General features: G+C 34.0%; 2 protein-coding genes across 2 annotated transcripts in view; one reads left to right on the top strand and one right to left on the bottom strand.

The window, feature by feature from the left end:
* LOC140056731 (uncharacterized) overlaps positions 1 to 13,960 on the bottom strand; it is a 47,431-nt gene extending 33,471 nt beyond the window's left edge. Inside the window, exons 1-2 of the mRNA XM_072102204.1 lie at positions 13,881 to 13,960; positions 9,807 to 10,364 (exon numbers count right to left, since the gene is read on the bottom strand). Of these exons, the coding sequence (XP_071958305.1) occupies positions 9,807 to 10,053 (247 nt within the window). The 5' untranslated portion in view covers positions 10,054 to 10,364; positions 13,881 to 13,960. The remainder of the gene's footprint in view (positions 1 to 9,806; positions 10,365 to 13,880) is intronic.
* An 805-nt stretch (positions 13,961 to 14,765) lies between these two features.
* On the top strand, positions 14,766 to 18,242 carry LOC140056466 (nucleoside diphosphate kinase homolog 5-like). The gene is made up of 5 exons (XM_072101835.1): positions 14,766 to 14,916; positions 15,298 to 15,503; positions 16,714 to 16,811; positions 17,029 to 17,147; positions 17,529 to 18,242. The coding sequence occupies exons 1-5, from the start codon at positions 14,800 to 14,802 to the stop codon at positions 17,607 to 17,609; spliced, it is 621 nt and encodes a 206-aa protein (XP_071957936.1). The 5' UTR covers positions 14,766 to 14,799; the 3' UTR covers positions 17,610 to 18,242.
* The last annotated feature ends 208 nt before the right edge of the window (positions 18,243 to 18,450 follow it).

Genomic DNA, 18,450 nt, shown 5'->3' with positions numbered 1-18,450 from the left:
AGAAAGTTTACCAAATTTAAGCGTGTTGTAAATCGCACTTCTCAAGGGCAGTTTAGGAGTGTGTTAGGTGAGTGATCGCACTCGCTCTCGCTCGTCTTAAAAGACAAGGTAACTCGTCAAAGTGATGAGTTCAAATCTAGTTTACAGTACATTACTTTTTATGCTTGGTTACCACTGAAACGAACAAAGATGTAACACTAAACAGGAAATAATTTCGCTAGCTAGCTAGAGCAAGCATACTGTAGCAAAAATCTATACAACCAACCTTTGCTACACATCTCTAAAATTGTGTTAGCAAAAAATACAATACAAAACTATCTTATCTCGACTCTATATATAATATAATATTATTGCAATATAATATTGCTAAATAAGATTTTAAAATGAAATTTTTCTCTAATGTAAGCAATTTATACAATAGTATTAATTACAAACTAACTAGATGGCACGCTCGCTTCGCTCGCGTACCATCTAAGGGTGCTCACAGATGGTTCTCGAATACAGTAGAATCCACGGACGGGGACTTTTTTGGGACACTAAACAAAAACGGAAGTGTCCCTCTAATTGGGGTATTCAGAAATAGAGACAACAAAACCAATACTGGATTCCATAAAGGACAATTAATTTATGTGGATTAAAGAAATTAGGGAGAAATGGAAATGTATATGTACGGGAATTGGGCGGCACGTGGTGGTGGTGATGGAACCGCAGTAATAAAGTTGATTGTATTTATATATTATAAGAACCAAACTAAATAAATAGACCTAGACATTCTGCGAAATGGAAATCGGAAATGCAAGCTCCTATTCAGTGAAAAATTAAACTGTAGTCTACCTAAATATTTAGGGCAAATCATCGGTTGTGGTGTTGAAATTCCTGTAAACATTTGTGTGAACCAAACTGGGTCGAATTTCTGTCATGAGTACTGATTTGTTGGCCTGTGATTTATGACGCCTAAGGGATCTATCTAGACTTATTTTTTAGAATAATGTACGTACCTGTCAGATACAATTGTCTTGTGTCGTATAATAAATAAGTACTGTAATAGTTACTGAAGTTACTATTACAATCTCGTCAATGAAAACACGAAAATGTATATGCGCTTACTTATGAAAACGTATACAGTATTATACTCAGTTATTGAAACAGTAGGTTTAAAAAAGTTTCGTTTGTCTGTAAAATGATGTAATCAAGCTGTTTACATGAGTCTTAATTTATAAGCACATAAACTTACATAAAAAGTAGGGTATCATAAATTTGGCCTTAGCACTCGGGGGGAGTGGCTAAGATGAAGTCCGTGGGACTACTAAATATAAATTGTAATGAACCTCGAGGGACATAAATAGGAATATTTCATGTTTCATTATCAATGTATAATAAATGGAAACTGTTTACCGATTCAAATAATAGAAATTGGTTTTTAACATTTTCCGAACCTATTGCAAGTTTATTCTCAAAGGGCCCATATATTTACCTACCGTATGTGTTAAACCAAGGGCTCATAAATTTACCTACAGTACTTGTGTTAAACCAAACTCTGGCAGACTGAGAGATTGGGATGTTCCATTCATCGCAAATCAATACATTTGTATAATCGTATATTAAATCTATCAAAATAGTATTTTTTAAAGAAAATCGGCCTGTCTTCAACATTATGATGGTGTACTCTAGCAATCTATCAAAATAGTATTTTTTAAAGAAAATCGGCCTGTCTTCAACATTATGATGGTGTACTCTAGCTGTTCAACCGGTTTTCAGCTATTAAAAACAATTATCGTAGGAGGAGATAGGAAAATGCGAAGCCTCCTCGCTATGTAACATTAGGGTTGAGGGATGGGAAAGCGGATAGGTACAAAGAGGAACAATTTTTAAATATATTCTTTATCCACTGAGTAACGAAATATTTTGTTCATGTTTTATAGGCCTATAAATAATATACCTCTAAATACAGTAGGCCTAAAACATTTGCGATTTAATACTTTGTTAAAACTGTCACTGTCATAATCGATTGAAATATTAAAGTACATGTCACGATACACCACTACGACGTTTATATTTTTGGTAATTATTAATTAATACAAACGTTGAGAAGGAACTGTCAGTATAAAGTTTATTTGTATATCTAACAGTAGAGCCTATCCACAGTCTCAGTAATAAAGTTTATTTGTATATATTTTTATATTACATCTAACAGTACGAACATTCACAGTAAGAAATGTTCGATTCAAATGAAAAATAGTTAATAGGTATTTACAGTATTGTCAAAGTATTGCAAGTTTATTCTCAAAGGGCCCATATATTTACCTACCGTATGTGTTAAACCAAGGGCTCATAAATTTACCTACAGTACTTGTGTTAAACCAAACTCTGGCAGACTGAGAGATTGGGATGTTCCATTCATCGCAAATCAATACATTTGTATAATCGTATATTAAATCTATCAAAATAGTATTTTTTAAAGAAAATCGGCCTGTCTTCAACATTATGATGGTGTACTCTAGCTGTTCAACCGGTTTTCAGCTATTAAAAACAATTATCGTAGGAGGAGATAGAAAAATGCGAAGCCTCCTCGCATTTTTTTGGCGGGTATTTTTCAAGATGGACATCCATTAGACAGTGTATACCACGATCGGAAAACACCCCTATTTGGGGCAAATCGTTGAACCTAAATTCGTTTTAATCGTCAATAACTAATTATCTAACTCAATTTAATTAGTAAACAGGGTTACATCAGGCGGTTAAAATCAGTACCGAAAGTACGAACCAACTTTACATACCATCGAGTGAAAATTCTAGAAGTAAGGCGCGATTTACCGAATTTTGCCCTTACGTAAATTTATATAGAAGCCATACATTATTGCAGTATGTATGTAGTTAACTCTGATAACTGCACTGAACTCATTTTGATACAATTTTTATAGGGAAAAAAATGGTAATGTTATAATTCTTGGCCAACTTAAAAGTAGCAGTATTTTAAAACTGGGCCGGTTTTTAACAACTACATTGCTTTTAACTTTCGACATTTCAGTATAGCAGACTTTTATATTGTCGGCAGATTTAATTATTAAACTATTAACTCAAAGCTTGGATCTAATGTGACATTAACTATCCATCCTCAATGGAATTATTTATCGTATGCTCAATGAACTAAGGCTCAATCAAAAGTCCTATAGAAAGTAAATTTAATTGTATACTTATTGGAAAAGCCACAGCACAGCCATGTAAAGCTCTGTCTACACTATACTCTACTAACTTCATGTGACAAAAAAAATGTAATGTACATGATGGACATGGACATGATGATGTCATATCAATACCATATTTGGGAATATCACTACCTACCATATTTGGGCATGTCACACTTTTTTGTCAAACTAGTTTGATAGTGTAGACAGAGCTTAAGACGTTCCAACCCTCTTGATTTCTTCAGGAGTTTCTCAAAAATTCATCCACTCTACTGAACTCCTAAATTTAACAAAATTTTAATTTTTTTTCAAACCCACTGTCTCAATTACGTTTTTTAGAAAGTTGTTTCTGTATTTAGATTACATTCAATTAACTGCTACAATGTGCAACAGGCAAAGCTGTTAAAAATTCATTAAAACTGTTAACAAAGTATAAATATCCCGAAATTGTTTAGTTGGGGGTTCTGCCACGTACTATGGGACAGCTTTTGAGGCAAACATTATTTTTTCAGAATTTAACACTTACTACTCTCCACAACTTTTTATTGTAGAGAGCGCATGTGCAGACTTTTGTAACCTGCTAGATAACAAAAACCTAAAATAATGTAGGCTTAATTGGTAGAGTATTGTGAAGTATCTGTATTTGACATTTTTACGGTATTTTTTTATGATTTGACAGAGAAAAAAAAACACCTTCAAATCTAATGAACCACAACAACTTTTGTGCAGTACAGTACTCTCTGATAAGGTTGACTAAAAATAAACAATGAATATATTGCTTTAATACTGTACTGTTGTTATAAGCTATTCAGGAAGGAACTACAGAAGGTTACAGAATTATTTAAACATCAAAGAAAATGAGGTGACAGTCATTCGTTTATTTAGGATGGGTGTGACAAATACTGTATGGTCAGGGGTTACGAAAGTGACACCGCCGACTTGTATCTAGTCCGGTGTTGGTAGTCTATGAGTGCTAGCTATTGGGGAGCCTCCCACCTGATGGCATAGTTCATGGACTATACCATTTGTGGAGAGGGATGTTCAATGAAAATTTCTACTTTTTGAGGTACAGTATATCTTGCTTCTCGAGGTATATCTAGCTCTTCGAGGAGAAATGGCTATTGTTGGTTTATCCAGGTAAGCTAGCACTCATAGACTACCAACACCATTGTTGGTTTGTGTAATTATACTTATATGAGTAAGTTGGCAGCATTAATAAATTATACAGCACTGTAGGGGTGTCAGTTTTAATAATAGTCCCCCATATTGTACATCACTAGAAGTACACATTCCTTATTGTGTGTGTGGTGGACTCAAGCTACTCTGTTCTTTTTTCGCAATCTTATACTATTAATCTACTTTGAACTGCGAGTGCTCAGTGGTACGAAGTGCCTACAACAAAACCAGGAAGTAGTGGATAAATATCAACACTCAGGAGAAAGGATATGAAGAAGGAAGTACGCTGTTTATTTGCCAATAATGATTTGAATTAAACCACATATTGTGTATTTGCTATAGATATTTCATGATAGGGAGAAATACAAATTCAACACATGACTTACAGTACCAGTGGCCATATTCAACATTCACACTTAGGCTATTGGGAAACTAGATTAAAAATATCTCCTATCTAAAATGAATAAAATTTAAGGGAAATACTTCATATTTAAGGGAAATATCTTACTTAAGTGACCTCCACTGTAGTGTAAATAAAGCACCTTGCAAAATAGAATAGGGGGTCCAGACCTCATGCCCTACTCCAGGCCGGCCTACAGTATTCTGTATTCAATGTTTGTTGGTGTTTGAAAATACTGATACATGGATCTGTGCCATGTGGATTCCTGCCATTAGGAAGTATCAATTTGGATCTTTGCTATTTTCATAATCAAATTGTGATATTTGAGAACCAGTGATGTTCTAGTATCTACAGTACGGTACGGTACAGTAGGCTTAAAAGGCCAAATATTATAGTTCTATCCATACTTTCTGTACTATCGCTGATTATACTGTACTACTGTATTCCCATTGAAACCTGTCATGTCATTTAACATTCTTATACGTCATCAAGATGTAAATGGAATTTCATAACAGTCCTAAACCAACCTCACCAACCAACCATGTTTTCGAGAACCAGTCATGTACAGTATACTCACTAAAGGGTGAGTGAGCAAACCCTACCATAACAGTAAACTAATAATCGAGATTGATAGGGTCCTTGCTATCTAACAGATCGACATACGAAAGCAACACTGAAAGTCTAATGTAAAGATGTAAAACAATCAGACAAGCAATTTGACCATCAACAATCAACAATTTAGGAAATACCCAATTCATCAGACAGTGACTCAAAATAAAAAATATTTATAAATAAAATAATTCGTTGCTGCGTTAATAGTTATTTAAATTAACTAAGTAAATGCAGATGTATGGTATAAATATGTCTTTAATATGAATGAGAGTACAATTTTAAAAAGGGGGAATACCTCAAATCTTCCAGGAAATAATGGTAATATTCATTTAAATAAGAAAAGGAAATGTTTCGCTGCAAAAAAGTTCATTTGATGCTAATTCAGAAAATGTTTAGTAATTGTAAGATTTATCTGTATTATTATTAAGTGTCTTCCTTGTCTAGATTTTACTTACTTCATACTTGCATTAATTTGCTAAAGGGAGGATCTTTCAAGCTACCAAAAATGAGTTATTAGAAGAACATGGAAAACTTACAATCTACACAGTTACTGAATGTCAATAGAATGTGGTGAGGCAAAATACACACCAGAAAAATAAAAGTACTATTAATAATAATAATAATATTAAGCATAAAATATGTGCAGATTTTTAATTTTTAAAAACTTTGTATTTGTTATTATTTTACTGTAAAATATACTTTTATTTGTAAATTTTGTGTTTACTGTTCAGGTATATATAATACCATTAGTTTCAATGTTTTGTTGAGGTTATTAACACATTTGACATACGTAGAATGTCATACCTATACTTAGGCTGGAATCGCAATGAGAAATCAAAACTGCTGCTGATATCTGTATCGCACAGTTTTAAAATACATCCAAATACATAGAGACTTGGGGTAACTATACAGTAACTTTAAGCCTCTGAAAATGAAAAACTCTTTACAGTTGATTTCCTGTTTGTACTGCCAAGTGACTATTGCATTGCAAATATTAATAATATTTGTTCCAACGTCCCTGTTTCTTTCAATTTGTTAAGTTTAAAAAGGTCAACAGAGTGTCAATATTAACAGTATATCTACAGTACAGTGGATATTATTATTATACAAAATCTGGAAGGGTAACCAAAGAATAATGTTTAGATCGATACTAAGTATATTTACTTGTCTACTGTAGTCGGAACATAATTGCTGCAATAGAAGTGGTAACTGCAAACAAAACAGATTATAGACCGAGTCACGCACAGTATTATATTAATTAATTCCTAAAACAGTATATTGGTTGTAAAAGATACCAATTTATACTTAGTAAAACCCCAAATGTTAAGCCAAAGATTCAATAGAATCTGGCGAAAATGAGAATACTGTACATCAAGGGTATGCCTGCTTCAAGCACTGTCCTCTGCTCAGCAATCTACAATATACCTACAGTATACCTAGACCTACTGTAGGCTATAGTAGCGAGCAAAATTTACCACTGTTTACTACGGTACAGTCATCATGCAGATTTTTACTACTGTATATAATTAGGCCTACTGAATAACTAATACCTTAAGGCCGTAGTTTAATTAAAAACAGAGATGTGGCAAAGATGCTTTAAATTATAATATAATTATTAATATAAAATATAAAACGATACATAATACATCCCAAAAATAAGGCATTCAGTATACAGTACAGTAGAACGCATCCTTTGTGACATCCCTATTAAAGGGACACCTCTATTATGGGAGCAACAATGTTTTAAAAAATGACCAACCCCTACAGTATGCAGGGAAAACCCCCTGCTGTATACAGAGGAGAAACTCCTAATAAGCGGACAGTTTATTGGGTCCCCTTACTGTAGGGGTGATATAGTACTATACTGATACAAAATACTATACTGAGATTGTTAATGTTAGAAGCCCATATGATTTAGAACAATCAAAATATTGATTCCATAGGCCTATTTACAGCCTACTGTATAGATCACACCAATAGAAAAAATAAACAGGATTTAATAGCTCAAAGTATATCATAGCAGAAAATCTATTCATGTGACAATGACAGGTTAAACTAGGAAATGACAATTGGATGATGTGATTTGTATGGATACAATGTTGTATTGTATTGTCAAACAAAATGTCATTAAAGAACGATTCTATAAACGAATAACAACCAGTCACTCAGATCAGCACAGAAAATCATTGACATTTTGAAAATATGTAGAAAATATGTCTTCTCGACTGGAATTAATATTTATTCATTCATTCATCAGTGTAAAATTTCTTCCATTTGCATAAAATGTACAGTACATAGATTAAAATTATGTTTGCTCTGTCTGAGATATACAAAAACAGAAAATAAAAAAAACAAAATAAAACAAAATTTACAAAGTGTCACATCACTATCGTACGGTATAATGACAAGCATTCAGTGCCTGAATGGCAGCTGGATACAGTAAATGCTGTTATGTTATAAATAAGCATGCTGTACCACCCTTTAACTTAACAATGTTTACTGTAGCTGAATGCACAATTATGAAGACATCCGAAGATGTACACTCTGCCCATTCACACCCATTCTTTTAATTAGGATATCCTACAGTACACTAATGGTATGGACCAAGCTACTCTAGAATTTTGTAGTTGAGAAATAGGGCAGGCTACTATCAGTAGTACAGTAACACTTGCCCAAAAAGCCATGCCTTGTTGTCAGGATTAATCTATTAGAAAATTGATTTAAATTGCCTGTTAATGAGTTTGCTACTTAAGATGTGATACACAATGTTTCAGCATGAATAATATTGTCTATTGCACTTGTTTCTTTACATCAGCCTACACTGCACAAAAGAAGAATCTACAGTAGCCATCTGGAGTGATTGAGCCAGGGAATTACTATCAGTGTCTAGGCCTACTGTACAGTTGATTTTACTACTAGACTTTGTATGGCAGACTAAAAAATAGTGTTAAATATTCATAGACTGTACTACTCTGTTGTAGGGGTTCTCGGTAGGTTTTTCATGCCACCTCCTCCTTATTTTCTTTACAGCTGATTGAACTGGGAGTATCAGGATTGGAACTCGGTTTTTCTGTACATGATAGCCTACTGTAAATGTAACCCTAACTCGGTTATTAATTTGAAATAATGTTTTTCACTTCAAAATTACACAAACCAGAAATGGTGTTGGTAGTCTATGAGTGCCGCTTACCTGGATAAACACGACATAAGCCCTTTTCCACGAAGTGCGAAACAATTACGAAAAGAAGAATTTAGCGGTAACTCACCTCCATGATAAATGGGACAGTCCGCTATAGCGCCCTTTAGTGGGACCACTCCCACGTAATACCGTCATCCTTTCTTTTCGTATCGTCGTAGTTGACAGACACGAAGTTTTTTCGAAGAGAAGACGAATTTCAAGGAATTCTACAGACTAGAATAGTCTAGCTAGCCGAGGCTAAATTTAACTTTACATTATTTGATACGTTGGAATACCGATAAGTACGGCCTGAAGGGAGGAATATTTAAAGCTCAACAGACCTATTATATTTTCCTCATATTTAGCACAGCTTTCTGTGGAATTGGTACAAGTACCTGTACTTGCTGTATAACAAAATATTCATAACAATTCATATTCTAATCTAAGTTAAACTTGAACAGAATGTTTGTAAAACAAGTGCTCATGAAATGTAGGCACCATTCACAGCACTATTGTACAGTGTTCAGTATAGGAATTACCCAGTCATTATAATATAAAGCTCACACATAACATTTAATTCTGCCTGCATTGCAAGGTGTCAAATTCTATGCTATTTATCCTACGCAATTTTTTGACAAATTCTAGGCCAAGTACTGTATTCCTTTCAAAGAAAATTCTAAATTTAGGACTATTTATCAAAATAAATTTATTAATAGAAAATCTTAAAGGTTCCTCTCACTGTACAATGTACAGTAATATGAACGTCAAAGAATGTAACAATTCAAAGTCTTAGGGATAAATGGTTTCTATAATTAAAACTTTTTATTATTATATACTGTATATAAAATGAAGCTTTTTAAGTTTTAAAATTAAAGATGTATTGTCCCCCTAAAAAATAATTTTAAAATGTTGTTTGTTGAATAGTTAATATCCAAAAAATAAACATTTATTTACATGAAAAAACTGTAATTTAAAGCAAAAGATTGTCAAATTGTTATGTTATTTTATAAGTGAAAACATTAACTTTATTAAAACTACAAAATAACCTACAGTATTCAAAGCCGGATTATAAATAATCTTCATATTTCATGTTTTTTGGGGACAATCCATCTTTAAAGACTTGTGTTTATAAAACGTTCAAATTTGAATGTGAAAATGTCTAATTATTTGCTTAAAAAATAATACACAAATACTAAAATAAAAATAACTTTTCAAAAATGTAAAATATTTGAATGAATGAAATTATAAAACCTACCTTCGTCAACATCGCCCCTTGCCGCCGCTTCTAATAATGTCACATTTTCCACAAAATATATCGAGTATTTTCTCTTTAATTCCTCTTCGTGAAAACCTTTACGTTGCTTCTTTGTCTGATCTTTCTCGTGGTTATGGTAGCGTTTTAGTTGTTGTTGTCTTCGTTTCTTTGCGTGTTTAATCCTATCCTGAATAGTCATTTTCTCTAAGGACGGCATTTCTGCCAAAAGTTCTGCGTGGTCTCCCATGATAATTGAACGTGAAATAAAACGTGAAATAAAGATCCGTGTAAAATTCCTAAAAGCACCGGGTGATCTAAGAAAACTCAATGTAGCATTTTTGACAGCAACAATGGTGACATTCAAAAGAACTGACTTCCTCAATGAGAACGGCTATGAGTGTCACACCAATTTCCCAAGGAAACGATGAGTTTGCATTTGGATTGACTATGGGTTGTTCATGTAGGTCAAAGGTTAACTATCGCACAGAAAGCTACAGAATGTCCATGATGGCTTTCTATATTAAGTCCACTTTAAGGCAGGATACAGTAGGCAGAACTCTGTTGAAAATAATAACCTTAAAATTAATATTTAAATGATAATTTTATAGTAATTGTATTGTATACAGCAATTTTTATTTCACAGTAATATTTGTATTAATTTCAGCAAATACATTGTATAGTCAGTGTTCTTCCAAAGCAGGTTTTACAAGCAATGTTGTAATTTTATTGTGATATCGATGGTTTTTTTAAATACAGTACATGAATTTTAACTTTTTTATGTCATTTTAATATTTCAATGTTGTAATCTAATTGTATTTTTATTGTAAAAAAAATGCAGCAATTCAGCCTTTGGCTACAAGTGCAAATGTATTTTTCTTGTCTATAAAATAAAGATACAAAGATATAGTTATAGATTTATCGAAAAAATTGGCTCTAACCCGTATTAAAAATGGTGTACAGTTTATAAAAAAGTAGAAAATTATACGTAAAATAAACACTTGTCTAGTAGTAGTGGTACAGTAGGTTAGGCTTAGCCATTACATAGACAAGAGCAATCAACTCAAACTCAAAAGAAATGTCAATTGGATAGAAAAAGTGAAAAGTAAAATGCCCATATGGACACGATGATGTCATATCAGTACCATAATTGGGCATATCAGTACCATATTTAGGCATTATCACTACCATACAGTATCTGGGTATATCACTATCATATTTGGGCATATTACTACCATTGGGCACATCACATTTTTTGTCACAAAGTTTGATAGTGTGGACAGAGCTTTAAATGTTTTTTTTATATTTTTTATTTGTTAGTTTTTTATTTTCAAACTAATAATTTGATAAAGTGAAACACTGGACACTTTTCAAGACCCTAATTGACAGGGGTACCCCTTCACCTGTAGTTAAGATACTGCGGTCATGGTATAGGAATCAGGAATTTGTTGTCAGGTGGGGAAGTTCCGTTTCCAATTCTTTCACTGTTCGTAATGGGGTTCGCCAGGGAGGCGTTATGTCCCCTCTACTTTACAATGTGTACACTGATCCGTTAACTGTTGAACAGTCTTAAACTGAATTGCCTAAGCTTTGCCGATGACTTGGTCCTTTTGGCTCCGTCAGTGACTGGCTTACAAAGCCTAATTGGACTCGGTGAAGGTTTTGCTAGTGACCATGATATTACTTTTAATGAAACCAAATCCAAATGCTTGCACCTCAAAGGTGTTCCACATATTACCTTAAATGGGGCACCTCTAATCGTTGATAATTCAATAACCTATCTTGGTCATGTGATGAAAGTGATGAAAGTGACATCAAACGTCAATATCGATCTATTTGATTAGGGCCAACTCTCTTAGAAATTTTGGAAAATGTTCTACTAAAAGACTAAATGTTATCTATTTAAGAGTTACTGTGTCAGCATGTACTTTTCAACCTTATGGTGTAGATATAATAAGAGCACTCTGAGATCACTGAAAGTATGTTATAACATTTAACAATGCCTTACGTTTGCTGCTGAAGCAGCCTAGACATTGTAGTGCAAGCATGATGTTTGTCTTAAATGACGTCCCATCCTTTGATGAGTTCATTAGAAAATCTGTTTTTAGTTTTAAAAATCGTGTGAACGCAAGTTGTAATTCCTTGATCATGGCTATTAATCGCCACGTTCTTAATGTGTCAAGAATGCACATACAATGGAATGCTTTGTTGCATTGACTTTATATATTTACATATCTTTGTTTTTGTTCTATGAGCTGTTAGATTAAGATTTTTTTTTTTCTCTCTTTTGCTATGGATATAATATTATGTCAGTGTCACCATGATATTCTGAAATAAAAAGATAAATGAAATGAATGAAAATGAAATAGACTCTGAGAAATAAATTTTGTGTAATGTTTATCAAAAAACACTATGGACACCTACTGCTTTATTTACAAACTTAAACATTATAGTACCCACTGGACAACCAACTTTACACAGTAGAATACTGTTGACAATTCCACCAGTGCTATTGTATCTCCTTACTGTAGGAGGAATACTGTACCAACTTGGAACAATTTATTCCCTACGGCCGTGTTTCAACCCGCAAAAAATTAACCGATAATTATCTCATTCAAATCGGATAATTATCGGATAAATGCGATAATTTTTAACCTTTGACCTGAAGGACAAATTGTTGTGTTGTGATTGGGCACTTGGTTGTTTGGTAATGACTGATCATGCACACTTTTTTTGTTTTGGCTGTGGAAACACAGTCTATGATAACAATTATCCCAAGGCAATTATCCATCAATATGGGCAGTAGGGTTTAATAGTCACATAGTTGTCTGGGGTAGTTTGTGGAGGTACAGTATACAGTATTGTCCTGAAAGAATCAAGGAAAAATTTACTTTTTTCAAATCTAGTTTGTACTGTATTTGAACAGCTTATTTTCTTTTCTATAAGCAATTTTCTGATTATAATCTTTAACAATGAAGCATTAAAGATGTATTGTCCCCCAAATACATGAAAAATAAAGATTAATAAAATCATACTTTGAATAGATTATTTTGTAGTTTTAATCACTTCCGTAGAAAAAAAAACAGAAAAAAATCAATGGTTTCAGTTATAAATGGCAAAATAAATGGTTATTAAATTCAACCAAAACCCCATTTTGCTTCTAAATTACAGTTCTTTAGGTAAATACTGTAAATTTCTTTTTAAAAATGTTTGGTCATTTGTGGATAACTATTATGTGACATTCAACTGGCATATTCAACAAAAAATGTTTTAATAACACTTGATTCATTTAAACCAATGATTATCACAAAGTAGTACAAATAGAGCCCAAAGTAAATCAAAATTCCCTGCTTTCATATTTTTACTTTGCCTACATATAGTATAGTGACTAGTGTCTTTTTATTCTCACAGTATGACATCTCTTCATACCGGTAATTAGCCTCATAAAACTGCAAGATAATCAATTATGGACGAATTGTGCATAGATATTTAAGTCAGTTAATTTGCTCCATGTAAAGTAAAAAGAACATCCAATTTTTATTTGAATGAGGGCCTATAAAGCTATAAGCTTGGCCTCTATACCTAGGAAAAGTAATACCAAATCAGCTTTCCTAGGAATTATGCAAATATATAGGCAGTTGCATAACAGCTATAAAGCGCTTACTGGCTAAACTCAGTGGCCCGGGAGCTTACAGAGAACCACTGCCAAGGGCCCAGGGGGAAAACAGGCATTAAAATAGTTTAAAAGGCTTATATATTTTATTGTACTGTATATACAGAAGTACTGCATCACAAGTTGGCCTTCCACACAGACAGGGCCTAGGCTAGGCCTACATGAAACCACACTTTAGCCTCCACAATTCCACCGGGGCAGGGCAGGTAGGCTTCTGGAGGAATTTCTGGAGGTGATATGGACGAGGAATCAATAGGCGTTCCAGTGAGTGGTAGCAGTGCAGTGGTCGGGATCTAAATTAATATCATTATCAACTTAAAAAAACACACAAGAATAATATTGATCGTGTATATAAAACACACATGAGGTCATGCAAAATAATACACAAACATTGAGATACTTACTGCTTATAAAATGTTTTACATCGCCTCCTGCAACCTGTAGGAGCGTCAACTTAACTACACACACAGAGCGGTACGTGCTTTGATCGTTGTGTTGTTGTTGTTGTTGAAGGCGGAGGAGTTTTTACGTTCAGAATTAATTATAGAGGGCGTTAACACATTTTCAGACATAGTGTTATATGATGGCACCATATATTATGATGTCGCCCTCTATAGTATGTAGGATACCCATAAGGCAAGAGACCTCTAAAACATGGCTTCAGTATAGAAGACCTCACGAATGATTGTGATAACAATGATGTCGAATAACTAACTAACGAATGAAAGCATTGTGTTACTAGAAACGTCTCTCATGTATTTAAAGAATATTACAATAGCACATAGGAAATTAAATTTCATACAGTATATCCAATAATTTTGGTAATAAATTTCTGGCTGAGTCCTGTGCTCATGATAGTTACCCTCATGATGATGCTCTATAAGTGTTTTTTCTGTTTTCATTTAGCAAATAATGAATTATCACTAACTAACTGTAATTATGTGCTGTGTGACACAAAAAACAAGCCAAATACTTCTTCAATACATCTTGAAAACAAAATTGCAGGTAGGCCTAGGGTACTTTCTAAAACAAACAAAAAAACTGTAAGAGAATTACAGTACTCTATTTTGTTTGTTTGTTTTGGTTATTTGTGTTTTTATTTGGACTCTTTTGTGAATCATCCATCAGGTATAGTCTTTACTCCATGGTTAACTCCATTATCCATAAATCATCATGCAAAGCTAGCGCTGCATGCTGCTCACCATGAAAAAAAAGTTTGCCGTTGGGGGCGCGGTATATAAATATTGTAGATTGTCGGCATGCCAACAAGCACTCAAATTTTGATGTAAAACGATTTTAAATCTTGATTATTGTTTACAAAAAATGGAGCCTCCTCAAATATATGTTGAGCGAACATTAGCGATAATTAAACCAGATGCTATTGAAAGTTTAACAGACATAGAAGAGATAATAAAACGTTCTGGATTCACAATTGTACAGGTTTGTTTTTATGTTGTTTTTTCAGGCCAGTCAGGACCTCCCTCAGCTCTACGGAGGCTAGAGGGCTTAGGCCGGATCTCCCTTGGCCTACGTAGCTAGCTAGGCCTAGACTAGCCTCTAGGCTAGTAGGGCCTAGGCCTAGCTAGCCATGGTGATCATGATGAATCATGAGACTGTTACTGTACTAGGTCTCTAGCTAGTACAGTAGTAGGTTAGGCCTTTATTGTATTAGTCTAGCTAGCTAGTAGAGGCCTATCTACTAGGGCCAGGCCTAGCTAGGGCCTAGTCTAGTAGGCCTAGGCTAGGCCTAACTAATATAATAATATTATTTTATTATTAATAATATATTAATAATTTTTAACTTTTTTTATCCATAAATAGAAAAGAAGAGCTCATTTGACACCTGAGCAAACCAGTGATTTCTATGCTGAGCATTATGGCAAAATGTTCTTCCCAAGCCTTGTAGCATACATGAGCAGTGGTCCAATTGTTGCAATGGTTCTAGCAAGAGAAAATGCTGTAGAGTATTGGCGAGAGTTGATTGGACCTCCAAACTGTTTTAGAGCCAGAGAAACCCACCCAGATAGGTAAAGATAGGCTATTTATAAAGAGGCCTTCGTTGGGACCCAACAATGTGTCCACGTTGATCTCCTACATTCTTTTCGTGAACATTTCTTTTTAGGAGTGTCCATAATTTTATATCAAACATGTCCCGAGAAAAATATTTAGAAAAAAGTAATATTGATTCAAAAACTGCAGTTTAAACTCAATGAATCAGATTTCTATGAAAGCTTATTTTATTCGCCGTGGTTAGGATTCCGGCACCGGAACTCAACTTCCCACCGTTAGGGAATCCGACACGCTATTGCGCATGCCCAGAGCTCTGGGAAGTGAATTATAGTTTACACTAATAGTGCCACACCACCACGTACCACACCACGGAGAGTCGAAGTGTTATAGGGATTTACTGTAGCCTAGATAGTCGTTGCGCGAGCGAGAGAGCGATGGATGAAACTTGGCCTATGCCATATATGAATTAATAATTAAAAATACGACTACGCCACGCGTTAAAATAATTATAATGATATTAATAAGTATCAGTATATCTATCTAAGATAAGAATCGTAATGCTGTTTTTAGCGTTGCGACCCTGACTTCCCGAACAGTTTTTTCACATCCACGCGGTGGCTGCCGTCAACAAATCAACTTGCGATTGCATGTTGTTATGTACACATAATGCGTTATGAAAAATCATAAAACTAGTCTGTACTAGTCATGTAATTATATAATTCATAATGATATGAAGTTTATATATGAATGAAGCAACCACTTTTTAATTACAAAATAAATACTATAGGCCCACTGGTCACGTCTAACTGGTAGCCCTAGCCTCTAGATTAGTGGATCCCATATTAGTAGGCATCTACTAGGCTAGTTCGCCGTGTGGCGCAGCTATGAAATGATCCATCGCCGCTGGCCCGTTGTTGATAAGTATAGAGTCGCCGATTACCTCGCTCTGGGCATGCGCAATAGCGTGTCGGATCCCCTAACGCTGGGCAGTTGAGTTCCGGTGCCGGAATCCTAACCACGGCGTATTTTATTCCCAATGTAAAAAAAAGAACAAAGCATTTTTCGATAAATGTAACCTACTGTAAACAAATATATTGGGAGATTATAAGATGTTTTACAAACTAAAATTTCTACATATTAATGCATTTATTATTGCAATTTGTTCAAAAGCTTTTATTTGGGTATGATCATTTACTGTACGTTTTTTAAACATTGTTTGTCTTTCAGTATCAGAGCTCTGTACGGTACAGATGATCAACGAAATGCAGTTCATGGCAGCGACCACGACGGAGCTGAACGAGAAATCAGATTTATGTTTCCAGAAAGTATGTACAGTACTCCACCTACTAATTCTGATTATTGAAGATTTATAAATATATCTTTTTCCGGTATGGGTCATGCTTGAGTATTTTTCTGCCAACGAAATCAGCTTCAAAATTTTAAAATCTAAAATCCTCTAAATAATCAACCTAAACCTCTTTTCGTCCATATTTCTTTATGGGAACCATTGGCGTTACTTTAAACTATCAATTTTTCTTTCAGGTATAGTAGAACCTATTCCAACAGGACAAGCAGCGAAAGATTACCTAGCAAAGTTGGTGAATCCAACGTTACTGAAAGGCTTAACCAGCCTTTGTAAACAAAAACCAGAAGAACCAATAGTAAGTATAGAGAATGTCATTAAATTAAATATCATCAACATCGTCTTTTATTAAAGTCAATTTTCTCCCTCTTCCGAGGGGTTAAATTACTGTCACTTTCTGCTGTTACAGCATCTTTCCACTTCTTTCTGTGTCATCATGTTCTTCTAAACCGATTTTCATGCTTTCTTGATGATATCTTTCCTGTCACACCTTTGACTGTCCTCTTCTACTGGCTAGGTTTATTTGTAGCATTATTGGTCCCACAAATTGTGTATAACAATATACCATTTATAATTGAAAATGCATGTGTATTCACAATTACAAAAATTCAGCAGACCATACTATGTTTACAGTATTCAAATACTGGCACTAACTTAGTATTGTTTTCTCTTTCTTTAGACCTGGCTTGCTGATTGGCTGATAGCAAACAACCCTAACAAACCATGTGTGAATGACGATATTCACGTCACAGAATCATAGTTTACTATCTGCCATGTTGTATATAAATTGTTTGTCAACACCTAGTAACATAGTTTACCATCTACCACAATAAATTAAACTGTTTAGGTCAACACCTTGTAACTTAGTTTACCATCTACCACAATAAATTAAACTGTTTAGGTCAACACCTAGTAACTTAGTTTACCATCTACCACATTAATTTAAACTGTTTAGGTCAACACCTTGTAACTTAGTTTACCATCTACCACATTAAATTAAACTGTTTAGGTCAACACCTTGTAACTTAGTTTACCATCTACCACATTAAATTAAACTGTTTAGGTCAACATCTTGTAACTTAGTTTACCATCTACCACAATAAATTAAACTGTTTAGGTCAACACCTTGTAACTTAGTTTACCATCTACCAAATTAATTTAAACTGTTTAGGTCAACACCTAGTAACTTAGTTTAGTATTGAACTTTTGAGCCTAGTAACTTTTACCATCTACCATCTTGTATATAAACTTATAGGTCAACACTTAAATGTACTTAAAATGTGTCTGTTGATGATATATTTATTTCATTTTCTTTAAATTGTAAATAAATTGTTGAATACTAAATGTTATGTATTACATTTTAGAATACTTATTACCTGTACTATTGTACAGATATGAGAATTAAAGAAATTTGTTTCATATAATTATTGAACTTCATTGTGTACTTTATGTTCTCTGTTGGCAGCCACCCATGTCCTCCAAGCCAGTAGACAGAATTTCATTTCCACAAAAGGGCAAAAAGTGTAACAAGCCATAAGCTATTTCTGCTAGTTTCTAGTTTTAAAAGGGGACCTCAAACTTGGCCCTGGCTAGGCTTGTAT

This window comes from Antedon mediterranea, chromosome 8, assembly GCF_964355755.1.
Source record: "Antedon mediterranea chromosome 8, ecAntMedi1.1, whole genome shotgun sequence".
Classification (NCBI taxonomy): domain Eukaryota; kingdom Metazoa; phylum Echinodermata; class Crinoidea; order Comatulida; family Antedonidae; genus Antedon; species Antedon mediterranea.
This window is presented reverse-complemented; position numbering and strand designations above follow the sequence as displayed.